General features: G+C 35.5%; 1 protein-coding gene across 2 annotated transcripts in view; it reads right to left on the bottom strand.

The window, feature by feature from the left end:
* LOC129743053 (transcription factor E2F5) overlaps positions 1-27,914 on the bottom strand; it is a 128,139-nt gene that overhangs the window by 73,063 nt on the left and 27,162 nt on the right. Inside the window, exon 3 of one of the 2 annotated variants that reach the window (XM_055734995.1) lies at positions 25,270-26,312. The exons of the other annotated variant lie outside the window; for it this stretch is intronic. Coding sequence (XP_055590970.1) covers positions 25,523-26,312 — 790 coding nt within the window. The 3' untranslated portion in view covers positions 25,270-25,522. Of the gene's footprint in view, positions 1-25,269; positions 26,313-27,914 lie in introns of those variants that run through there. 2 annotated transcript variants of the gene reach the window in all.

Below are 27,914 nucleotides of genomic sequence, written 5' to 3'. Positions count from 1 at the left end.
ATGCGTCCAGATTCATCGTGATCCATGCTTCAAGACATTTTTTTCTATTAAAAAATGGTCTAAACTGTCAGAAACTAACCGTCAATTTCATTTTTTTAATATATTTTAAAATCATACAAAACATGGATATAATGTGTACCCAATGTTCCGAAAATCAATCAAAATAAACACTCAGGATACGATTCTTATTTGAAACATTCTGGCTGTATAATAGGAATGCGCCTCTCGCAACTGCTTCGCCCGACTGGTATGCAATCTCGATCAGCGCTCCACTCAGCGATGCAAACCGACTCGCATCTTTCAGAATCATTGGTTTTGCAACAATCGCATATCGGAGATGAGTGAGATACAAACTGATCCATTCTGAATGTCTCTCACTCAGTATCCGCCTGGTTTGTTTGAAATTGAAAACACGGCGGAAATGAACATCTTTCCCTTACAAACACAACTACAATTTGATTTTATTCTTACTGGTGTAAAAAAACGCTGTAAAATTAAATAAATTTATTAATTGACTATGTTTAAAATCAAACAACATTTCCTTCTGATCGGTTGTATGTATCACTCACTCAATGACTGATACATTCACTCCTGATCCTAGACCAACATGATTTGCCGTATGCTTCCCTCATTGGTGAGATTCCAATTTGATGATGGTGCTGCACTGTTCTGACAACAAGCATCGTGAGAAGTGATCTGTATTTTAGCGATGAATAGAACGAACGATGATCGGATAGGTCCAGTAGCAATCAATAACAAAACCCGATCGCTGTACGTTCAGTCACGAAGTGCAATCAGGAACATTCATTGAAAATGAGTGATATTCGAAACACTGTGTGTACATACATAAAGAAAAAATAAATTAATCATTTGTTGCAAATTTGTTTGAATTTTATTCGTTTCAGTTCAAATAGAATTAAAAATCTCGAATAAAAGTTTGAAATTCGAGAGAGAATTGATAAAAATAAAGATCCAAAAGCTTTATACCTCAGAATCAGATTTTGAAAATCTTATTTTGTAATTAAATTTATATTTAGATATTGAAGAGTCGAAACCAAAATTGATCATAAAATATTAGATTTTTACAACTAGTTTTGAATTCATAGCAATTGATACCAAACTCTTTTCTTAAATGTTTGGTTTTTCAAATGTGTAGTTGCATAATAAGGAGCGTTCATATTTTGTTGTGAGCCTAGCGCTGGTATGCAGAAACTCAGGAAAATATTGTGGATAACTTCAATTTTTTTTCCACATTTTCTTATCCAAAAAAATGTGTACTTTTTTCATTTGTAAAATGACATTTCTAACGAGAAATTCATTAAAGAGTTCATAAATTGATAATTTTTAAATCTCCACATAATCGAATTACAAAAATTATCCTTTTATCTACATTTTTTCTCTGTGAATCTTCTAGATACACAGATTAATTAATAAAAAAAGATTTATTCGTTGTATAGGTTGTTTAGGATATCGAAATAAGTAAATTGAAATTTTTTTTTCAAAATGTCAACTTTCCTTCTCTAATTTCATATATTTCAGAAATAATAACACTGATTTTGGAATACATGAAATTCAAGGTGGAAGGAGAAGCAGGGTACAGCAAAAATTGAAGACTCATTTGCAACAGCACTCCTCCCCCTCCATTCGTTTTCTAGGAATGAACGTTTTTTCACCAGATATTTACGTTAATTTTTATTGACTAAATTTTTAAAATTTGAAAAATCGGAATGGAAATTCGCGACCTGTTGAATTCAGTGTCAAAACTAAGGGTTTTTTTTTCATCAACAAGCGATTTATAGCGAATTCTAATATCTTAAACCTCAAAATGCGATACAACTTTCAAAAGATTATTTCTGCCTGTTTCAAATCCTTTAACCCTTCATTTCATGATTTTTTATTTTTTCTCGAAAAAATTCTCAATAGTGCGCAATGATGAATACATGAAGGGAAAAATAATGAAAAAATATTATTTTCAAATATTCCGGTTATTTACCAAAAATATTAATTGTTGCAAATCTGCAACAACATGAAACGGTTACACCTTTTTGTTCTTCACACTAGACAACTGGAAATAAATGCTTATTCCTAATTTCTTTTGCACTAATCATAGTTTTCGCACAGGAACTTGGCAAATCTAGATTTTTGAACACCGTGAAAGTTGAGAATATAGCTGGGAGTAGTTATGTTAGTTATCCACCATGGGTGCACGGATTCACCGCAGTTTCTGCCTAAGGGGCCGTTCAGATACCTCGTGGACAGAAAATTGAGATTTTTGTCCCCCTCCTCCCCCTCCGTGGACAAGCGTGGACATTTGGCAAACCCCTACACCCCTCCCCGGATGTCCACGTGGACAAATTTGAAATTGTTCTTTTTTCTAAATCTAATTTGACATTAAGAAAACACCACTTTTTGCCTTTTTGGTATTGAAATGGCTGCTTTTGAAAAAAGCAAATAAGCATTTCTTGAAATGAAATAATATTAAAAAATTTTAATTTCTCAATTATCATATTTATCACTTGCTTTCAAGCGGCTACTAGTTGTTTAAACTTAAACTGGGAAGCTTTGCAATTTTAAGATTTTGATTGAAACATCTTAATATTTATTCACCTTTAAAAATAAATTGAAAGTAAGAATCTCCACGTGGACATTACCAAAACCCCCTCTCCCTCTCCATGGACAAGCGTGGACATTTCCATACCCCCCTCCCCTTCCTAAGTTGTCCACGTGGTATCTGAACGGCCCCCAAGTATGTGCTCACATGCATTCTTGGACCGACTACATGGCTTCGTATGAACTGTTATGGAGTGGAGTATTGTGTTGATGTAGGTATATTTTGGAAGAACGAGTCAATCAGGTTACTAAGAGGCAGTGGGTGTAAGTGTTGCTCGTTCCGCGTCGTAAACAAGAATGCATTTTTCTCCCGCCTCGTTTACACGCTCCTTCTATATAACCCATTTCATACCTTTTTATACCTAATACACGCATCGTTACATCCCTCCTTTTTTTAAATCCAAACTCATCCAACCTACTGCAATTATGCAATGTTCGCAAAAGTTAAACCAGAACACGTTTAATCTATCAGCCGAAATAAACAGATAGTGACATAAATGTCAATTCTAACGACGTCAAGGTGGATGATCATAAACTGCCAAGAATTATGGATTTATACTTAACATGAAAATATGATGTTCGATTTTGTTAGTTGAACAATTTTCCGGAATTCGATGAATTGATTCTAATTTTCAGAGTATATCAGTTCGCTCAGAGCATATCCCTTCCACTCCACAGAATGTTGGATCTCGCTCTGATAATGTCTCCTCCCATCAATTATTCTTTCTTTATTAATGAAAATAGTGTTTTACGTTTTTTAATCAGGTTATAAAGAATTCTGAATCAATGACATGCGGATTCTGAAATCTCGCGAAAACTCATGTACCTTCCATTAAAAGTCGTCTCCGGGTTACGGTAGTATATGGCACATCATTCTAATCGGTGATCCAATCGGTGTCCTGTTCCCCACAAACTTTAGCCTTCCGTAAACCACCCCCATATCTCTGAACCGCATCAAATCGGGAATACGAGACACAACTTCCTGTCAATCCACGTTTTTAAACCTTTCACTTGCTCAATTTGTCAGTTCATTCTTCCTCTTCGTTTTTGAAATCGCTTTCTGGACTCATCCAAAGGGGGAAAGGGCCAATAACTCATATAGTCTGGCTCTGTGAGTTTATAATCATCTCGTGTTAATCCTCCCATTTTACAGAAATCGGTAATTCCTTGCTATTTTTACTCTCACCTATTTTTTCCAATTATTTAATGTTCTACCCAGCAGGATTCTGTATCATACCATCTCCTCAGTATTGTCCTTTGCGTAGAAAGTTGGATTTCGTGCAACCTTTTTGCAGTCACTGTTATCCGTACAATGTTTAGTCTTGCTTCGTGATTAATATTTACCAAAACGACAAAATTCACATCGATTAGACAAGTCGCACAATTGTCATGTTTTATTGTTTATGTTGTTTAATTCTGCACCCTGTTATCGTTTTCAGTTTTTTTTTTGTACGGGATTTTCATCCTCTGGGATGATTCATCCCTATACGTTTTCAGTTATTATCGAGTCGCATGATTTAAACAACGTCAGCTCATATCGCTCGCACAACTATATCCTCATTCAACCTATCCACAACCACATAGAAAATAATACCTAGCAACCTGAAAAACTGCTAGGACCACGTCATTTATCATCTTACATCCATTTAAACCCCTCTTTCTATTGTTCGAGTATCTTCAGAACCACAGTGACCTCGCTCTGAAGTCCAATCCATTCAAGTCGGTGTCATTCGAACTTAAGACCACTTAAGACCTCCCCGACAATAAAACAGTTGTTTTTTTTTTAAACCAATTATTCTGGCTTATAGGAGTCATTTTAGCATGAAGTACTTAATCATCACCAGCATTTTTACTTATCGATCATGAACTTTATTCAATTCTGGCATCATGCTCCCATGGATCTTACTTGCTGGTGTGACACTAGTCTCCCTTAAAATAATTTGTCACGAAATAATATACGCCCGCCTGTGATTTGAGTATATATTCCGCAATAATTCATGCTCCATTGAACCATTATGGACACCGGATGATATCCGATATTAGCCTCCTCTCATCAAGAAGTCCTCAACTCGCGGTGAGGGGTAACAGCAGAATCATAACAAAATCATAATCCCGATGTGGTGCAGAACCTTACGCCACTTTGGAGAGCAAGACAACAGCATCACCAACTGCCGCGCCAACTGTAGCAAACAAACTATGCCGAATCACACCGAGTACAAAATCCAATCCATCATACCGTGTCAGTCCTCTCTCATCACAACTTCTTCTTAGGGGAATCAATGGTGATCAGTTTTAAAGTTCAGAGGGGACTACGACTACCTCATCCAGATTATCCTTTGCAAGCGCATCATCTTCCGACACTTAAATCAAGCTTTTTAGTAAAATCTTTCTGCCGTCACGCAGAATTACTTCGTTACTGAAAATGGATCTGTATAACTTTCAAAATTTGCTTTACTTGAAATCAAAACATCTCTGGTCCTTCCGACCTTGTATGAAAATTTAACATTAAGTCAAATATTAAAAATTTCAATGATATGTATATTTACTGATGATGTCAATCAGAAAGCATCTACAATTACATTACGCACTACTTTAAAAAAATTTCGTCTTTTGTAATAGAAATGTTCAAAACTCAAACGACTGTGATACGACATCGTGTTTTTTCTCTAACATTAAACAAGCTGTCTCGTACAGTAAGTCACCTCTCAAACCATCATCACATATCAGCTGCACAAAGATACGCATCGCCTGAACAAAACATTTATATTACTAACGTATCTACATTTATTAGGACAATATCTTCACTTTTGCTTTCTCTCAATATGATTGCGAGTTTTCAATAGTTGTGACAAAGTTTTCCATTTTACATTCCTTTACTATCTTGCACGGAGCAAGACTACCTCAAGCACGGCACAACGCAGGCCGAGCATTAAGCATGAAAAAAGTTCGAAGTACAGTTATTCCCAGCTTAAACTTCCAATATCCGATTCATGTGAAATATTTTTGAGAAAAGGTATAGAGCATCTAGCACAAAATACCTTCATCATCTCAAGCACGAAGCATAACATCTCCAATGAGCAAACGCGCAAAGAAATAATCTGTTCTAGCACAAAGTATATCATCCAAAGCATTAATCATATCTCCTCGAACACAAATTAGTAATCTCCAATGAACAGCTGCATTCCCAGATCAGGCAACTATGAACGAAACATAACTGTCACGAAACATCTCATCATCAGCTCTAAGCATCTCATCTCAAGCACGAAGCTTATCATTTTAAGCCTCATTCAAGCATATCTTTCCAAGCACGAAGCTTATCTTCTCAAGAAAGCCAGTTATCATCTCAAGCACGAAGCTTATCATTCCAAGCACGTAGCTTATCATTCCAAGCACGAAGCTTATCATCTCAAGCACGAAGCTAACCGTCTCAAGCAAGAAGCTTACCATCTCAAGCACGAAGCTTAACCATCTCAAGCACGAAGATTAACCATCTCAAGCACGAAGCTTATCGTTCCAAGCACGAAGCTTATCATTCCAAGCACAATGCCAATCATCTCAACAAGCCTAGCTCAGGCAAAGAAATCCACTTCCCTCCAGTATCCATTTCCACTAGCACGAAACAAAGACATAATGCTTTAACTCGGCACAACTCTCACCCCACAGTCAAAAGAAATTGCCACCAGCCTGGCACCGCACAGCGCCTCACTTTGACCAGCGCAGAGCAACGCAATAAAAAAAATGCCGTCCGTCTTACAACATTCAAGCCATCATCGATCCTAAATCCTGTGGAACCAAAGTATCAACTCAATCCACTCCGTCTTTCGCAAAATTTTCGTTTCGACATCCGTTCACGATCCGTTACACTTCCCATTACTTTCATACTTCATTTCTCTTCAGGTCCTTTTTCTACTTCCGATTTTTTTTCCGCATAAAATTTCTACAATGGGCGCCATTTTTCCGTATTTAAATGATCGGCAATTTTTCTCCCGAAACTACTCAATTCACGCAAGCAACGCAAGTCAACTATTTCACTTTATCGTAGATCAAACGCATTATTGAAATCTCCATCACTTTTCCCACAATATTCACTAAACCATCCAGTTATTCCACTTTTTCTTATACTGATTTTCATCTCGTCGCCATTGTAAGTGTTGCTCGTTCCGCGTCGTAAACAAGAATGCATTTTTCTCCCGCCTCGTTTACACGCTCCTTCTATATAACCCATTTCATACCTTTTTATACCTAATACACGCATCGTTACAGTGGGCAAAATATTCGTTTCAATCATTGAAAGCCGAACGCAACACAAGCTCAAAGACGCGCAACACCTATTCCTGTCACAATGAAGCTTTTCAACTTTCAAGCCAGCATTGCTGTCAGTCATTTCCAATTGAACGAATACTAGCCCGGCTTTCAGTCCAATAGGAATGAAAGCTGGAAACCGCCCTTCAATTTTCGATGACTGTGTGCGCTGTTCATATTCATATTCATTTGAAAGGCAGACATTTTCAGTCATGAAGGAATGAAAGAGCGCCAAGGAACGCTTGAATACAGCAACAACAACAAACATTACTGCTTGCAGCGGTGTAAAGGATATGATGCGGTGTATGCAAATTTGATAGCACACAAGATTGTATTGATGTGAGTTACTTTCAGTGATTATCTTGGAATATGGGATTGTTTTGGTATACACATACGTTTATCTTTCCAATTCTAGTTATATTTCATAGAAATTCAAAATATAAACAAAAAAACAATAAAAAATTTTTTGGTTATTTTTTGTTTTGAAAAATAATGATCTTCAAACTATGTCTTCAGTAGGCGACGGACTATGCGATTTCGATTACAGCTATCATATAAAACATCTCGTAGTGCCTATTCATTCTGAATATGAAAGAAAAGGAGAGAAAGAAATATTCAGGAAGAGAAAATTTTCATCAAAGACCTACGAAAATATTCATGAACAAAAACATCAATCATTTTCAATTGAATATGACTGGACCGGCTTTCAAATGAATTTGAAAGCATTTTGACAGGAAATGAATACGGTAGAAAGCTCCTTTACTTTGAAAGATACAAATATGAAAGCTATTTCAAAGCATTGACTTTGACAGAGAGGATGCTGTCAGTTGAGTGAAGATAGAGCTTTGACTGGGAAAATTTTGAACACTGCTTAGAGGTATTCCGGCATCCGTGTATATAATCAGTTATAAGAGGAAACCCATCTTACCTGTCGGCCACTTATGGGATTCGAACCCAAAACTTTTCTCGCCGATACCGGGAATCGAACCCAGCCTGGCACATTGAAACCAGACTCGCACCAGCTTATCCACTAGACCACAAAGGCTCTCGAGAAATTAGCTGAGAGTAGTTATGCGATAATATACCACCTACTGAGGAACTTATTCCTTACGTTTGCTTGAAGATGCTAAATAGAAAGCTTCTTACCTATACAACTGTTCTGAACATAACCTTGAACAAATCAACACAAATCAATTCCGAAAACATATTTAAATTGGTTCTGATAAATATTCTTAAACTTAAATCATGTCAGTTTTAATAAACCAAACTTGAGTATTGAAGAGAAAAGTCTCAATTTAGTTTTGAAGGAATGATCCAATTACAAATTACATTAAACTATTAAATAGCATTTGTCGGCAAAATTAAAGAAACAATAAAGATTTTTCATTCTTCGGAATGAGCATTAGAATATGGAACATGATTTTAAAATTAGAATTCAAACTTGAAATCAGTTTAAGAATAAAATAAATCTCAATTCAATAACAAAAAGTTTCAAATTAAAATCCACTTCCAGAGCTTCCAGGAAAAGGTTGAGTAGTATAAATTAAGAGCATTTTTCGTCGATCTATTATAAGAAACGGGTCATACTTAAGTTAAAAATAATGAGCATTGTAATTTTCAATCAAATCATTCATTCATCTCTAAGCAGGCGCGGTCCTATGGGGGGGGTGATCGGGGTGATCACCCCCCCCAAGCAGCAAAAAACCGTTACAAAATACTCGCAAACGCTGGAATTTCTATGAAAAGTTCGAACATTTCCTAGTGAGTGTTCTTTGGTATTTTCAAAATTTTCCACTCCGTGGGGGTGATTGTTAAATAATATAATTTATTAATTTCTTAAATTCTTAAAATTGGAAAAAAAATTCGGTCCTATGAACTAAAACAGCTGTAACAATTTTCACCAAATTACTTTTATTAAGGCATTTACAGTGTTTAATTCGAAATTGGTGATGGTGAGGTGATGAACTAACCTGATAAAAATTGAGTTCAGGAATATACATACCTCCAAGAACAGATTAAAAAAAGGCTCCAAAAACTTGCCTATGTATTAAGATGAGATAAAACCAGTGATAATAATATCCCGTCATAACTCGCCTATTTCTTCGGGATCAAGTACTTTTCGTTGAAAAATATTATTAGCTATAAGAAATGAATCCTTTATTAATCTTTTTCATTTCAAATTATACATTATGTTTGAAAATATTGAATGCATGAAGCAAAAATACAATTTTTTTACTGATATACTAAATCATTTGTTTCAAATTTGTAACTATATCTTTCGATTCAGTTCCAATAAATTTTAAAATCTATGAGAGCTTGAAATTTAAGAGAAAACAAATAAAAATGAAGTTCCAAAAGCTGCATACCTAAGAATTTGATTTTAATAATTTTGTTTTAGAATTAAATTTATATTTAGAAATTGAAGAATCGAAACAAGAGTTTATATTAATTAGCTTTTCGAATCACGATTCAGCAAAATACTTTAGAAAAATAATAAAACATTCAGTTTTAAATTCATAGCAATTCTTAACACATTCTCAAATAAATTGATTTTTTCACATGTGTTTATTTTTTCATTTGTAAATTACATTTATATCGGAAGATTCTTTAAAGAGTTCTTAAATTGATAATTTTTAAACTGCGCAATATACAAATGACGGAAATTATCTTTTTGTCAGCAATTGTTCGCAGTGAATATTAAAGATTCGTACATTGTTTTATAAAAGGATGTATAAGCTGTTTAAAAGGATATCAAAAAGAGCAGTTAAACTTCTTAATTTAAAATGAAATTGGAAGGGAAGAGGAGAAGCAGTGTGCATCATGTTCGTGAAATATTGTTTTTTTAGTAGTATATTCAATCGAATTCATCCATTACTTTGATGATTAATCACTAAGATAAAAAAATTGTTTGAATCATTACAAATTTTATGCTGATATGAAATATTTTTCAAGAAACCAACTTCAGCCTCTATTTTTTATCTAAATGTTCAACTCCAGGTTCAAAGGGGTTTTTATAAATTCACATGGCCACAGGATTAACACTTTTTCAGATAAAAATAATTTAAATATTAAATAATTTAAAAATTATTCAAGAAAATTCTGCACTGTCTGACAAAACTTTTAAACATTACAAATAAAATTCAAAATAACGGTTCATATCACATTTCTTTCCGCAAGAACGCATGTAATTTTGACTTCTGTGAAATTTTTTTTTATTAAAGTTTTCTGTTTATTTACTATTCCCAATTTCGAAAATAATAGACTTTTAACGAATTTTAGAGAAGTAATGACTACATAGAATTTAAGATTTTTCTCATAGCAGAAACCAAATCGTTTTTCAGACTTCAGCAAAATTTTTAAATGAAATAAAATCTTTGTTTTCTAAAACTTTCTTCAGTAATGTAAGAAATTCTTGTTTTTTTTTAAAGAATTTTTAAACACTGTAGACTTTTTTTAGATCATTCCTCATCATGAAAGTAGTATTCCTTAATTGAATAATGCATAATAAACAAGTTCAGAACCAGTTTTTTTCATGTTCACTTGTAAGTACATCAGTTTTCAATGATTGATTTCACCCAAAACTGATTCTTATCAAAACTCCATATCACCAAAACGAGAAGTGATAAACAAAATCTAGTTGAAGATTCGAGTTCAGCGCATCAAAATCTACTAAATCAATCATTAAAACATTGATTTCTCTTTTCCTCTCGCCGTTATTTTTCTCTTTCCGATAACGGCTCATTGCTGCGCCGTCAGCCTACCAGTGAAACCAAAATTTATTTGAATATTTATCTCTCACGCTATGAAATTGTTACACCTAATAATTGATTTACACTATAAGCTATTGATCGTACAACACCAAAATGCTATCTCTTTTTAACGGTTAGTCACCGTTGATTATTATTTTTATATGATAGTTTAATGGTATTGCGGTGAACTTTTTACTACGAAAATTGATAGAAGAATTACAGATTGAAATTAAATGACGGAGAGACAAAGCAGATTCTTAATAAAAGAAAATTGAAAGATGTTGAAAGTGAGCTGAGAGCATATTTTTATGGAAAGCTTCAAAGGTGCGTTCTAGACCCTTTGTCCCGCATGAATTGAATGGCTGAGAGAAGTAATAGCAAGAGGCGCAATTACGTTCACCCGATGGATTGGCAAAGCACGTGCTTCCCAATCGGACAAAAAGTCTCTTCAATCTGTAATTCTTCTATCAAAAATTTTCGTAGTAAAAAGTTCACCGCAATGCCATTAAACTATCATAAAAAATAAAAAAAAACGCTATCTCTTGCATTATTTTGGTAAGACGTTTTTATTAGGAAAAACCAACTAATCTTTTTCATCTTCATATTATATTTAAATTTATGAAGAGTTCAACACCGTGTTTTTGTTTGTTAATTTCATTTATCGACCTTATCGATAAAAATTAAAAGAACATAACTAAGAACAATTCAACATTATGAAAATTCTTTTCAAATAGATGTTTGGATATTGAAAATGAAAGAGTAGAATTTTATAAGAAGCATTTTAATCACATGCCATCAATTCATTCCTCATGGCTAAACAAATAGGTAAACAAATAAATAAATAAATAAATAAATAAATAAATAAAAAGGAACAGTTTCGTGTTTGATCATTCAAGAACTCTTCCATTTCCCAAATTGTACTTTGTCAGTGATGATGGATTGTTGTTGTATTTTAAATACATAAAGTTATAACTACGAACACAATCTAAAATTAACTTTTCTTGCCTTTAATAATGATCACTGGTAGAATTTGAATATTTATTAAGGATTTTATCTTTGATAACTTAATAACTTGATAACTTGATAGAATTAATTATTTTCATTTTTAAATTAATCATCTGCTAATTTCGAATAAATTCTCTAAAGTTCAAAATTGATATATTTTCCTAATCGATAATTCACTTTTCAAATTGTGATTGAATTTTTCAACCAAAACTACAATTGAAATTGAAGAAAAGAAATGTAAATGAATATGGTTGATAATTTACATTATTATCAATGATTCTGACCTGATCGGATTTTTTTGTAAGAGTTCTAGTTTAATTTGTTATCAAATTTGGTGCTATATTTGATCAATTCTTCTTCTGTGCACGGATTGTTATGTCAGAAGCTTCAAATTCTGGCTTTATTCCAATTTTTAATTCGCATTCCGTTTCTGATGTTTTGAATATACTTGCTTGATTTTTTTTTGTTCAGAATAAGAATCAACATTTCGAATGATTTGTTAATGCCTAACCGGAAATAAAATTGATTTAAAATTTTGATTCTGATTTATTTTGATCCGTATCAGCATCTTTTTTTTCGAGTTGGTGTGATGACTATGGGTTTGAATTGGCTTTTAGAAATCAATTTGCCTATTTATTGTCCTTTTTTTTGGTATTGTTAAAATTTCTAACTAATTTTTAATTCTCACCCATGGCCATGGACATGTCCATCGAACGGGTCTGGTGTGCAGCAAATATTAAAGTCTCATTTGAAACTGCACACAAGACCCCCCCCCCCCCCCCCCCCCGCACTCGCACTCGTCAAATGAATGATTTTTTCCGCAATATATTTACGTTTTTGACTGATTTTTGAAAATTTGTACTGCACTGAATCTCAAGTGTAAAAGGGATTCTGAGACATAGTGTTCTAAAGAAGCATAAACAACTGGTTTTTCATCATACATTTTTTTCCTTACCAATGGATTGCTTGATTATGTAGGTTTTATTAAAATTTCAATTAAGACTAACATTTCACCTGAAGACTGCAACTCGATTGGACTTAAAACAAAAAAGTTATGGCTGTTCAAAGATTGAATTTTGGTTACAAATTATCCTGTAAAACGTAATGAGTAAAATGTACTCATTGTGTGTTAAACGACAATTTGTCACAAAAATACAATCTTTGAACAGCCATAACTTTTTTGTTTTAAGTCCAATCGAGTTGCAGTCTTCAGGTGAAATGTTAGTTTTGTTTGAAATTTTAATAAAATCTACATAATCAAGCAATCCATTTGTAAGAAAAAAAATTACGAAGAAAAACCAGTTTTTTATGCATCTTAAGAACACTATGTCTCAGAATCCCTTTCACACTTGAGATTCAGTGCAACCCCTTCCTGTTGTCCGATTCCGCCCAAATTTGGCATTTGGCCTTTTGATGACTCCTTTAAACCATCAAAGTCTTTTTTTTGCAAGTGTTTTGATTTTAAAGTAGGTATTTATTAAGACAAATTTGATAAATTTAATAAAAAATATCCTAAATTTTGATTTTCATTGAGGATTAAACTGTGAATAGCTCTTCACACGATGATACAAACAACATGTTTTGTTCAGCAAAGTTTAAGTGCACAAAAATGCGCATCTTTTGATGGTATTGGTATCAAAAATATTTTACGCTTGGTACACATTTTGGTCAGTTGAATACAAGATTTTTGGACCAAAAAATTTTTTTTCTTGGAAATAGCTTGCTTGTTTTACACTTTGATACAAATTCGATTTATTTTTCATTTTTTACGTGTAGTATTTAACTCAAACAAAATTTAAAAAATATAAAATATATAAATTTTATGTAAATTTTTGGATCCAGAATTTATTCAGAATCAAATCTTTTGAAAGTGGACTTTTTTCAAAAATCGCGCTTGCGGAACCTCTAAACATGATTTTTTTTAGTCGGCCCCATACAAAAGTTTGTTCTGCACATCCTAATCTACCATTTGGAGGTTGAGCCCCCAGATTCCCAGAAGTTATGCAATTTTGGGACACCCTAATAAGCATGCTATTAACCAGTTAACTTGTACATACGACGTAACGGTTGTCTTATTTGGCGCAAACGTCATTTTGTACATCTTTGAGTTCTATTCATAAAATTGAACAAAATTATCTAGAATTCCGTTTTTTTGAATCAAAATTATTAGAGGCACTTAGAGGTATTACTTGCAAGGACATAAAAGTTAAATTTTTATGTCATTAATAGCAGAATCCGTATTTAATTTCGAAACGTCGCACACAGGGGTAAATGTACCTAGAAAGCGATCAAAATTATTTGCGGACAAACGGTAACCAGTAGACAAAAGATGTTTTCACTACATTATCATATTTATTTATGATCTATCAAATTCTTGAGAAAAAAATTCGCATGAAAATCATAAAAGTTACTCGCATTTTAAAACGGGGTCTGTCATACGAATAATTTTGTGTTTTTATTTAATATCTTTCTTAGTATATGATTTATAAACCTGGTATATACTTCGAAGTTATCGACGTTTTTCGGCGAAAAACGTCGATAACTTCGAAGTATAAACATGAGCGGTGATAAAACCAAAAATCCAAAATTGGTATATTTTAGAAAGTTGTTCAAATTGTTGAGACACACAAATTTGTGGAACATGTCAAATACATATTTCAACTAAGAAATGCTTATGCTTATGATACATACACAGCCAGATCTTGTCAGCATCCCGGTGAGTAGTAAAAGTACATTTACTACTCATTTTAACATGGCCGGGCCCACTGTGCAGTATTGAACGCAGAGACAACTGGAACACAGAGAGGAAGAAACGTGGACAACAGTACCATACGTTTCCATAGCTATAACTAAGATTTTAACGTTGGAAGCACATATGCTAAATTTTATGTGCTCCTTGATGATGGCCGGGGGGATTCGTCCTTCTATGGATGGAAATGATGTTTTTCTGCACAGAAATCGAAAACCCCATTGTAAGGTAAAATTTTCTTTCAATTCCCTTATTTTTTTCTTCTAACCATTATTATTTTTAAACTACAATTTAAATATTATAGTGAATAGCATATAATAGTAAAAAATTTGGAGTTTAGGATTTCGATGCACTGTCATTTCTGGTCATTGACCTAGGATATAGCGCCTTTGCTCGCTCTTGAAAAGAAACATTAGAAGAACAAAAAAATCATGATTAGTGTTCCCAAGCCCCCTTCTCCCAGAAAAACTTCTTCCACAATAATTTAATGATAAAAACAAATAGCACATTATACAACGTCAAATGCGGTTCAAACTACCAATATAATATTTAAGGGAATTCTGTTGAGAAAATTTCTATACTAAAAGTATATTCAGATGATAAATTTTTATATGAGCACTTCATTTATATGAGTACAAGGTTAAGATGTTGACGTTGATTATTCAAAGTTGAACTAGTTAAATTTTTCCTTACAACGTGTTAAAACGTGTTAATTTTCCTTACAACGTGCAGAAATTGCACTAGGTGATCCTGCATTGAACTTCGCTATCTGCAAAGTACAAATAGTACAACTCTTTGAACTATATTTGCCCCTTCCTCACTCTTTCAGAAGATTCTGAGAAAATTTAGGCATAAAAGTCGTTATTACTTCGAAATAGTGAAAAAGCGAGCATTCATATGCAGCACCATAGCGCGGGACAAAGATGCAACAACACGAAGCATTTTAGAACGTGCCAAAGAAGAAAAATATGCCTCAATGTGTGTAGCTAGGACACCAATCTGTCTCTATGGTACATAATGAGAAAAAAAAGCCACTGCCCTGGCCCCTCCATGGTAAGGGTCATACTTCAAACATGAATTGAATTGAATTAGAAACAGAAAGAATAAACTTAGCACACGAAATCTCAGGAAATTCAATCGAAGCAATCCGAGCGAAACCAACAGCCAGGGTTTTCGGCCAGCTCGAATTCAGCAATCAGCACAGCCGAGACAGCAAAGGAACTCTTTTCTTTTTCACTCCCTCTCAGTTACCGCACTTTTAAACTTTTCTAGACAATATTTTCTTCCTTTTTCTATTTCTATTTCCACTTGTTCCGTCTCCAGTAAAAACGAACCTGTTACGTTTCACTCCCTACTCACCAAAAACCTTTTTCCTTCCCCTCTTACTTCTACACCACTTTAGATTGCCTGGTGCTAGTTTTTAAAACATCGCGCACCTATGCCAATCAAAATTTATTAATTTCACAATGGCTGGCAAATAGTTATATTCTCATCATCCTCAATTCCCCCATTTCACAATGATCATTTTCCAACCCCCTCACTTTAACAGCACCCTTCAACACAAATTACACATAAATAGACAGAATCTTTACTGGTTTACGAGTTGGAAGTTTACGACGAGATTTAAATCAACGAAAGTCTCGAACTTCTGCACCCTGCACGTGTTTCTTCCAACAACCTTTTTTATCTATTTTTCCTCAAATGTTCTCCCTTTTTTAGAACACGAAACTTCTGATTTTGTCTGAAAACTGGTGGCCACATTATCACTGGATCCCGGTTATTCGGTAATAACATTTTTTCACCGTTTTTACTTTTATTTATTGATAAAATTCAGAAATTTTCTCAAATACATATTTCAACTAAGAAAGGAGATATACTACAAAATATCCAAAATAATGCCTTTTTCAGTATGTTATAACCTTAAGAGTTCGGCCGAGTTCGTGAGTAAGTAATGTTGGTCAAAGTTACTGGCTTTCCATTCTTCTTCTTCCTCTTACACCAACACGGCCAAAACTTGAATGCATCCTGGAAAATGAAAAACTTACGTTCCTATTTTTTTTTTTCAACATAGTGCCTGATAGATGGTTCATGCATTGCAGATACTACACCGCTAGGCCAACCATGTGATGAAAACGCAAAAGATACAGGAACGAGGTAGGGATCAGTTCCCTGCCAAACGCTTCTTATGATTAAATAAATTACAAAATGTCAATGCATTTGTAAAGTTTAAATAAGGAAAATAAAATGGATTGATCTCACCCGAAACTTCCAAAGTTTGACGCCAATTCAACCAGGTAATCCAATTTTACAGCAAGCAAGATTTTTTATGTTGGTTGTTTCCTGCAGAAAACTGTTTATCACAATCGTTATTACTAAAAATCTTTATCAGTTCTTCTCAGGTCCTTGTCAAAATGTCATTACTTTCACAGAACCTTTATTTTCCATATTCTTCTTAAATATCAGCAATCTTAGAAAGCCACGGAAAACTTAGCGTATGAACAATAGCTCACATGTTACAACCAGAAAAAATTTGAGCTCTGGGTGTTGGGGCCAATTTATGGACACTTAACTTATCACTGACTTGTAACAAATTTTGTCGAAGAAACTATTTGCAACACATTTCCGTCACTTTCAGATGTCACCATTCCTCCTTTTAAAACACCTTTTGGAGGGTTGGCCGATAACGTGACAGCAGAATCTTGGCCGAACTCGACCAAAAGAACATAAAAAAAAGACTTGATAGAACTTTTTAAATTCGCTTTCTCAATAAGTGTTAATAACCGAAACAGATTACACTTTTATAAGAAATTGTTGTCTCTTTATCAGCAAAAAAAAACACACATAAGTCCTTCGAATTTTTTTAACTCCGATCACCAGCAGCCATCAGCCGAGAACACTACATTTTTCCGGGAAGGAACACTTAATGAAATTCCTTATCCATTTTATTGAAGAAAAAAAATCCTTGGCCTTCTGGAAATCGATCCAATGATAAACCGTAGTAGTGGTTGCACTTCTTCGTCGTTTAACTTTAATTTTTGTAACTAATACTTAATTTTAACAAAACTTTTGGGGAAGAAGAAAAAAGGTGTGCGGCTCGCACAAGGCATTGCCTACTTCGTTTCTGATATATAAAGTTAACATCAGTTTTGGACAGATTTTTTGTAACTAGCAATCAATAATGAGCTTTTTCCACTTAAAATTCGAAGGAAAAACTCTCAAATTTCCTCAAATAGCCTTTTTTGTGACATGTCAGTCGCACCCACACAGTATAAAAGTTACAAATTAGGTCTCGAATAGACCTGTGTGAACTTCAAGTTCCAAGAAGTTTCTCAAATAGCCTTTTTTGTCACTTGTCAATCGCATCATTCATAATAAAAGTTAAAAATTGGGTCTTAAATAGCCTCCTATGGACTCGAAGTTCCAAAAAGTACCTTAAATAGCTTTTTTGAGATATGTCCGCCATTTTATGAATATGAAAAGGGCATGTAATAAATAAATCATTTTTTGGAGTTTGGAAATTGTTGATATGTATAATTTATATTGAAACTTCAACTCAGAACAACTAAAAGCTAACTCGCAAATGATTGTTTTGAAAAGAGTAATATTTTGATTTTATAAAATTTCGTTCTACTGTATTTACTTACCACGAATTCATCACACATTGAAAGTCAGTTGAAGCAATTCATTAATTAAATATCAAGATAAACTCAAAAATTAGTATAATGTTATGCTTAACAGTTATAAACATGGAATTCCATTTTTTTTAAACCGATATTATTTTTACGGATGATTGATTTATACGCCGTTTCGTAAAGTTTCTAAGTTATAATCAACATGTGTCTTTCATGCTGGCCGCTGGCTACCCTTGCGAGTATTCTAGGAAGCTTATAACCATTTCGAATTTCAGCTACCGGTAAGGCAACATCTAGGTGTGACGTCGTGGCAGCTTGTTTGGCTATCATCTCGGAGGATCGGGTTCAAATCTGGTACCAGGACATTTTTTTCCATTAGGTTGTTTGATTGCTTGAGTAAGCGAATCAAATAATTGTGTAGCAGAACTGGCGTGCGGGCTGGCATGTATCGAACAAAGTTAAAAACAATGCGATTAAGTAAGATCAATTGAGGGAGGTGATGGGAGGAATACAGATGGATGCCGAGAAACCGGCAGCACCACATGGGGTGGTTTGTAATCAAAGTTAGAGAAGAAAGGAGAATTATTTTTTTGTTTTTGCTGATTAGACGTTTACTTGTGGGCTGAATAGAAGGCCGTTCAAATCTGTAATGGAACTCCAAAGTTTCGATAAGAACTTAAATTTTGAATAAAACGAACTTCAGCACATTTATTATGCTGATTAAGCTGTGTTCGACCTTTTTAACGAGACTTTTGGTTGCTTGGGTTTACATCTGTGTGCGTCATAAGAACCAGAGAAAAAGTTGTCAAAATTGAATCAAATCATGTTTAAAATTTTTATTTTGTGAATTTTGTCCAGAATAATCTCAAAATTTATAAAATAAAAGATTAAGAATAGGCTAGTATATTCTATACGAGTATAGTTTAGATTATAACAATGAACACGTACTTACGACCAATTGAATTTAGTTTTTGTCGCAAAGGTCGTTTTGAAGATCGTAAAATTGTCTCATTATAAGAAGAAAACAAATCGCGAGATTCTAAGGTGCTCTACGATATCACCAAGGGTATCCAAATCATTGTCAAAATTATCGACTTCTAGTTCCTCGTTCTCATCAGCACGTTGCTTTCGTTTACGGAGCAGTGGAGCAACTTTTTGCAGAAGTTTTTTTTTTTAATATTTGTTACTTTTAATTTATCGGCCTTATCGGTGAAAAGTGATGTTCTTGTTGTTGCATCTACCACCACACATTAGAGCAAGTTTACTTGTGTTGGGAAAAAGTGGTAGAAATTTTGACATTTTGAAAATTTTACCATGCAAAAATGTTTTCAAGATCTTGGGGCGTTGTATTTTTTTTTCCAACACTGTTTCTATTTCAGCCGTATGTGATAGAAATATTGCTATTTTTGCATCACAGCATGCGAAAATACAACACGTGTTGTAAAAAAAAACTACAAGGCCACAGATTTTGAAAATGTTTTAGCATGGCAAATTTTTCAAAATGTGCCGTAAGTGTCCAAATTTCTACCACTTTTTCCCAACACCAGTGAACTTGCTCTAAGTAGGCCAAGCGTGGTTCGCCCTACAAGCGGGAATCTTATGTGGTGGTAGATCTATCTCTATCTACCACTTCATAGTAGTTGGCCCGTGAGGAACAAAAATTTGATATGTAATGATAATGCTTCTAAAAAAATTCTACCCGCTCATTTTCACCACCTTTCAATTCATCTAACCTTCTATCCATCTATAAAAAAAAATTATATCTTTAGATGTCCCTTCTAAAAAGGACATCATTTTTCACTGATAGGGCCGATAAATTAAAAGTAAAAAACATAAATTACGGTGATTAATCTCTTCATAAAGTCCTTTTCAATATTAAAGTCTTTTGAACATACCTCATCAGTTTCCTTAAGTCCTCAGATTTTGCTTCACTCAATTTTATACGCTCGGTATTTATAGCCGGGATTGATATCGTTGTTGAATTATCCGTATTATATTCCCTGATATCAAACATTTCACGAAAGCAATCTTCACCGATATCATATTCAAAGCTTACAGCATGAGAGTGATCGGTGTTGTATGAAAATATCATTTTATCAGCAAATCGAATTTTTCATCAGAAGTGTCGTTTTTTGGAATCTGGTACCGTGTTGTTTCAAGAATGCTGAAATTCTTAAAATCGTCCAATTCCATTTGCACAACATTTAGTGGGGTTGATCGTTGGAGAGAGGCTATCATGACCGCCCAGTCCTTCGGCACCTCGATGTTAACCGTCAATTTTCTTTTACAACGTTCGATAGCGCCATGGATAGTATCGACCTGCATATGGGAGTGTCCAGTAACCAAAAATTTGTGTTCCAAACGCATCGGTCGTCTATCGCCCTTACACCGTTTTATAAAGTTGCAAATAGTTAACACCACGTTTTTGTTTTTATTTTGCCCCGCGCATCGATCGCTATACATAATGACATGGCTAACTGATGTTGGCATTTCAATAAAGTCTTTGGTAAGACAAGAGGCTATTTCGTTTGAGCCTCGCTTTGCTATTGTTTCATTCCATAAATAACAGGTTCCAGAGTTTTTTCCAATGTGTGTATTAAATATTGTTAAATTGTAGACATAAAGTTGCCTGCAATAAAATGCCTGACCACAAGTAAAGTACGGAGTCGGAAGCTGTTTTTGTAAATCGGAAGAGAATGTTCGAACTGTCGGATAATTTAGTTTTGCAGATAAAACAGCAATCTTCTTTGATTGATAGACACGATCTGCAGCTTCCAAATTTTCATCTAACTTCGATTGGAATGAATAGAACTGACTCAGATGCGTTTTTTTACATCCTAGAAATATTGAGGTCAGGAGCCAGATAAAGCCTACTTGTTTATTCTCTACCATAATGGCTTGAATAGAGAGGGAATGATTTTGTGTGCTTTTCAATATACGTTTTTTTTTGTTCTTCCGTTAATTTTCCAGCTGAGACATTTTCCCCTGTGGTCTTCGGTAGCCTTTACTGTTCCTTCAATTTTCGAAGAAATTCGTCTCGATTTCCTACCTTTGACGTCAAATGTATTCATATCCATTTTTTGCATACGACTACACGATCTCTGATTCCTGGCAAGTAATACTTTCGGCTACACACGTTTTGAATTCAAGTCCTGTAAATAATATTAACAGCATTAATAAGTCACATATAGCAAGAGTTATTTTGAGTCTTACAAAAGTTTGGGCCAATCAAATTACCAGATATCTTCCAGTTGGATTTTTTGCAATATTCTGCAAATTTTTGTCGACTTGGTCGAAATTCGACCAAATCATAACATCTTTTTAAAATTACCATTCAAGTTTGGATGACACAAAATAGCAGTTTTATAAAAATATTTTAGTTTACCCGAATACGCCTCGACCTAAAAACTTTCATGGGAGCCGCCAGGAACTGGTTTAGGTCAAATCATTTAAAGCTTAGCAGATGTTGTAATTTTTTTTCTCTAATGCTGTCAGGATATTTAAGATGACATTGGCGCCTGCATTTGCAAGGTGTCCCAATTTTCCTAGCTGGGCACGTCGTTCCGTTCGTTCTTGGGTATTTCAATCCTTATCCCGAAGAATCCGATTAATTATGCGTCAGTCACCAATACGATTTCGTTCGGGTAGAGTTTCATTACACTCACCTTCAGTAAACGGACCCGACAACTTGAAATTTAGTCCAGCATCATTTGAAACGGAAAGTGGATCGACATCTGGAATCACTGTGATATTTCCATCCACGAAAACATCATCTATAAAAAAAGAAAACAAATGTTACATTGAGATGAAAGAATACTTCTGTAAAAGTATTACCAGTATCTTCATCTGAGGATTTTTAATCTTCTATTTGTAATGAGACCTCATTAAAATTTTGAAAATATTCATCAAGACTACGATCATCTACCAGCTTGGTTTCTTCCTTGATAAAAGTTCCGCCATTTTCATCATCTGAGGGGCGCCAGGACAAATTGGAATTATTTGACAATTCACCGCCAGTTGTCAGCAAAGATGGCAAAATAATACTGTGATATGAATCCGTTTTTGATGAAGGTCCAGAGACGCTAGTCCGATCAAGTGGAATCCCCGAAGAGCTAGCTGAATCAATCGAAACATTTTGAGTCATGATTTGCTCCAGCTTTCTTTTCGGCGTCGATGCCTAAATACGGCTGAACCATGGCTGCGTAGATAAATTTTGAGTTTTATTGGCTGCAAAACAGAATACTATAAATTTAAAGAAAAAACTCACCGTCATTATGTTCTACCGATCTCTCCGCCAGGGGCGGAAGTTTCAAACTTAAATTTTTTACACAACCACTGTTTTCGTCGTGTGAAACACTCAGAACGGGCATTCCAGAAAACAGTCTTGCGTAGCACCGATGCTGACACCCTGTGTTTATCCGCATCGAAGCGCTAGTTGCATCCATCAAGTTAAGTAACTGCCAACTTCTAGAGAAGTTATCAAATGATGTTCCTGATAAATCCCCTATGCCTCAACGGAATAATGATCTTTTCGGCCTAAGTGTCCGATTCAAAACTTCTGAAACCGGGTCTTAAAGCGGTCATATTAAACGGGATTGTGCCAACGTAAGAACTTAATTACACAATTAATACACGACGTATTACAGGACACGACACTTAACGTTCTTACAAAAACAGAAAAAGGATTCAAAATTACCTTTTTTGTCGACCGGTTTCGGGCTCGATGTTGCCCATCTACAGGACGATGTCCGACTGATCACACAAAGAAATTAAAAACACTTGCAGCCAACGATGCCACATTTTGATCGGTATTATCAGTCTATCTTATTCTCACCCATAAAAGTCTCAATATAACAGAAAGAGATACACTGATAATACCGATCAAAATGTGGCAGCATCCTACTATGTCGTAGTATTTGTCGAAAGGATGGTCGAATTTATATCAATTTCCTATTAGTAAGGGAGAAGAGTGACGACGTAATCGGCGCCTCGTCTTCGTTCATTAGCGGTTTTTCGGCCGTGCTAATGAACATTGACTCCCATGTGTTTGGGTGTGAGGTTTTTCTAACGCATATTCTTGTACCTAACTTTTTCCCAATATATGGCGTGATCAAGTTCTGTTGCGTGGGAAGCTACACTAAATTCGTTGATTCTTAGGTTTTCTACTGCGTTCCTATGTTCTTTTAGTCGAACTTTGAACTTGCGCAGTGTTTGGCCAATGTAAATGGCCGGGCAATTTTTGCATGGTATTTCATAAATACCTTATCTTTCTTACCTAATCTTATATTTTAGCGAAACCAACCGATCCTTAAGAGTGTTCCCACTTTTGTATGCTGATTTTAAGCCATGTTGAGAAAGGATCTTGTTAATTCCATTAGTCTGGGGTAGAACGGCTAACTAACCCTTTGAGATTCTTCTTTCTCTGGTCTTAAAGTAGTTGCATCTCTTCGAATTTTCTTTCGAGCGTGTTTTTGTAGGAGATTGATGTACAAAATCGTTGTCGTATCCGTTAAGGGCACCTGCTTCGAATATTTTTAATTTTTCTTCTTCAAACTGAGCTTTTTCCATGGGTATATTGTATAGCCGATGGGCCATGGAATGAAAAGCGGCTTGTTTTTGTGTCCAAAAATGGTCACAACTGTGAAATATCGGTCTGTTGAGGTTGGTTTTCGATAAATTCCAAATTTAATGCTGTTGTCCGCTTTTCTTGAAACCAGAAGATCGAGGAAGCGAAGTTTTCCGTCTGATTCTTTTTCTACCGTAAATTAATTGTGCTGAGTGTTAAGGAGCTCTAGGGTCTGTGTAAGATAACGTTCCTTAACCACGACAAGGATGTCATCTACGTAGCGCCACCAGACGCGTGGGAACAGCTTTTCTCTTTTTTCTAGATCGTTCTCCAAATCACTCATGAAAACTTCCGCCAGAAGGGGGGAAAGTTTGCTGCCCATACTTAAACCGAAGGTCTGTTTGAAAAACTTTCCCCTGAACATGAAGAAGTTTTGCTTCATACATACTTCAGCAATCGCGAGGTAAGCCTCAATTTGGTAGTGGGGAGCTCGGCGGCGTTCCAAATGTCTTCGTAAACAACGGAGGGCGTCCAAGATGGGCACACTTGGGAAAAGTGCAGAAACGTCAAACGAAGCCAGGATTTCGCCTCGACGCACTTTGAATCCTTTGAGGTGCTCTACCAATTCTACGGAGTTTTTAACGCTCTTCCCGTGGTTCACTGGATACTTTTTTATTTCTTCTACCAACTATGCTGCTATTTTTTCCGTTGGCGTGCATATATTAGAAGAAATGGGGCGCATTGCTTTCGGGTTTTTGTGAATTTTAGGCAGGCAGTATGTGACGCGACTTTCGAATTCGGAACGAGGAATTTCTTTTCCAGTTTAGTGTCCCCCATTAAAAGGGCGACTTTTTGCCTAACTGTGTTTGCTCTTCAATCATCATGTTAAGTGGGTCTTTCGGCTTACCGTTTTTAAACATGTATTCCTCATATGGCCCAGTTGCAATCATATTCCGGACCCTATTGTCGTAATCATGTTTGTACATGATCGCGACGGCATTCCCCTTATCAGCACGAGAATAGACAACATCATGCTTTCTTAGGTCTGCGATCACAGTTTCGGGGTTGTTTGTTTCCGTTTTTGAACGGCGAGGTTTTTGGGCTACTTTTTCGACGTGATTTTTTATATAGCTGTCCTGTAATACGTCGTGTGTTAATTGTACTTAAAGCGGTTTTTCAGGATTGATTTCAGTGGACTGGACATTCCTTGTATCTGCCTGTGAATCAGATGGTCGCCCAAGGAGCGCTTGGGCTGCCTCTGTATGGGTAAGTTTGATTTTTAATTACACCTCAAAACATGATTTAATTTACAACAACTTACCCAACAATAATTTGAATCCATCCATTTTATGTTTAAAATGAAAAACTTCCGAATTTTGTAACACTCGCAAAACGTTTCGTTTGTCGAGCTACCTTTTGCTTCACGGCAAATCAAAACGCTGTAAGAGCCAAATGCGCTCAAAAAGTTTTTGCTCCGTAGTTTTTCTAATGCCGGCTTGAATACATATGCATAGCGCTCGGTCGTTTCATTCGAGTATATCCTCGTTCAGTCTGCTTTATAGGAAGCTTTGCATGTAAATTTACTGGGGAATGTGGATGTGATACATCAGACATAATAATATACCAGTCTTATTGCAACAATCACAATATACTTTATTGAGATGACTCTATCTTCCAGAACAGGGGGTGCTATTTTTCTTCGGGTGGAACTTAAACATCTTATCAAGGTGATGTGGCTAGACTAAATTTTGAAAATCACTCGACGTTCACCTAATAGCTGGTCACATAAATATAGACTAAAAAAACTATCACACCTATCCACTTGATTTGGAATCGACGCGCTATGGAAGATGGGTGTAATGCTTACGTGATACAATTGCTAAAATAAAACAGTCACATAGGATAACATTTAAATTTCACCTAATTGGGCCCCGATACCCGGGACATCTGTATGAGAATTACAATCCCTAGATTCAGAGCCTCTCACGGACGGATAATCCAGGTCAAATAAATTGAAAATACCTTCTCTCGGGTCCAATGAAACGTTATAGCTCAGCAGGCCGGAAGTTTCCAATGGAATAAAAGGAGAATCTGAATCCAAATCCGGGCCAGCCCAAGGATTTGGTTGAAACTGACTACACCTTGTGAGATCCTTTTCGTCTTGCAACTCAGAATAACTGTTTCCCTCTAAATTATCTTGTTGTATCCTCGGCCCAGATTGTTCGGTTTGGTTTTTACTTACATTAAGTTGCTGCATTGCACTTGTACTGTCCCGAAGATCGTTACCTTCAAGCTTCAATTGAGACCTACGCCGACGATCGATGTTGACTTTCCGGCTTGGTCTGGTAAAACATGCTCCATGCGGTTCCCGTAGCAATATAACGTCCAGCGGGTGTCTGTCATCGGAAGAAACATTTAAGGTTCGGGTGCCCTTCTTCAACGCTACAGAACCCTGGATCAGCTTTGGATCCTTCTTTATGACAACATTAGTCGAATGTAGTCCGAAAACGTCCACCAAATCATTGCTCGTCACATACGCGTAGGAAGAATCGGATTCATTCGATTTGGAATTCTGGGTACTTTGGCTAATCAGTTTCAGATATTGGTCAATGCGAGCCTCGTACTGGAGTAAATTAGTGCGTTCATGCTTAAGCACTCGAATGGCGCGTTTCGTTTTCCTCGCATCCGGCACGGCTCCGCTGGAAAGGTGTTTCGGTACATGTTAACTCCTTTATTGAATAATATAAATTTATAAACTATTTGATACATAAGCGTGGGAACGGGCAGAGTTCTACTAAACTTAATCCCTTTTATGAAAGTTCAAGGCCTCCATGTTGAGATTGTCTCATCGTAGCAATCGGAGAAGTGAAACCAACTGCTTAAATTGGAATTTCAGGGAATAGATTAAATGACAATTTATGTTGAAAAACATGCGAAAAAAATTGCCTTGTATCCCGGTAGGACTTGAACCCACATCTTGCGCCTCTCCGGGGCTCTTGTATTAATTAACATTCTTTGCAGTTGGATTCATTTCTCCACAAAGAAAAAAGCTTCGCAGGCTGAATTTTTGAGTCAAACTTCATTTCTGGGTCACAGTTTAAAAATTATCTTTTATTTTCGAATAATCCTAACGCAGCCTTCATAGCTTTTCCAAAGTGAATATTTTGTATTTAGATCAACTCGTTATAAAAAGTATTGTAAAATGGTTTGATTTAAATTTATTATGAATGGGACTGTTGAGATTTGTCTCGTCGTTGCAATCGATGGGACAAATAACAACATACATATAATTTATAAACAATAAGATATGTAACCATAGGGATAGTTTTATTATAAAGATTTAGGATGTTAGGATAGAAAATAAAGTATTCCATGTTCTAACTCCAAAGTCTCTTCTTTCCACTGCCCAAAGTGCTTCCCACAACAGGTTATGGGCCCAGCACTAGTGGAAAGGAGGAGAAGAAGAATCGCTAGGGATCAAAAGTGGCAAGAAGAGCCAGCGCCGAGGGAAGGACAACGAGCCGAAGCCCGGAAGGACAACAAACCAGGAACCATTGGAAGGTCATCGAGGCAAGAACCAGAGCCACTGGAAGGTCGTCGTTGCAGAGCCATATGGAGGTCGTTGAGCCGAGACCACTGGAAGATCCGCGAGCCAGAGACCGTGGAAGGTTGTCGGACCAGGGATCATGAAAGGTCGTCGAAGCAGGTGCCAATTGCAGGGTGGCCACTCAAAATCAATTTTTAATTTCCCGCATTTTTCCCGTTTTTTTCCCGCATGGTCTCACGAAAATCCCGGTTTTATACAACAGAAAACCAAACAAAATTCCGAATGTTCATTTTTGAAACCATATAAACGAAAATCGATTAAGCTTTCTATTAATGGTAAATGATCTATAAATTGTTTTTGTTTCAGTTATGTTTACAATTGACCTGCAAATCATTAGATTGATAAGTAGGGTTTTTTTTTTCAATTGTCTAAAACTATGTCACTCGATTCGAAAATGTTGATTATCATTTTTCAATTTTATTTGTATGTCATATATTTTCAAGTATTTTAATTTTTTCGTCCATCAAGCTTACCTCTCTCTGAGCGTCGAAAAGCACCTTCAATTTGTTCGCTTCCAGTTCCTTACTCTCCTTTCCTGCCTCTCGCTTCCGTTTCGCTATAGTTTTTTTTTTCAAACTTTCCTCCATTTTTTTGCTTTTAAGGACTCGACATATCTCGAATGAGAATTGAGACCATGCATCCTGGGAGCAGAACTCCTTTTTCGATTCGCCCATAAGTTCCATCCAAAAAATAT

The sequence above is a fragment of the Uranotaenia lowii genome, chromosome 2 (genome assembly GCF_029784155.1).
Source record: "Uranotaenia lowii strain MFRU-FL chromosome 2, ASM2978415v1, whole genome shotgun sequence".
Taxonomy (NCBI): Eukaryota; Metazoa; Arthropoda; class Insecta; order Diptera; family Culicidae; genus Uranotaenia; species Uranotaenia lowii.
This window is presented reverse-complemented; position numbering and strand designations above follow the sequence as displayed.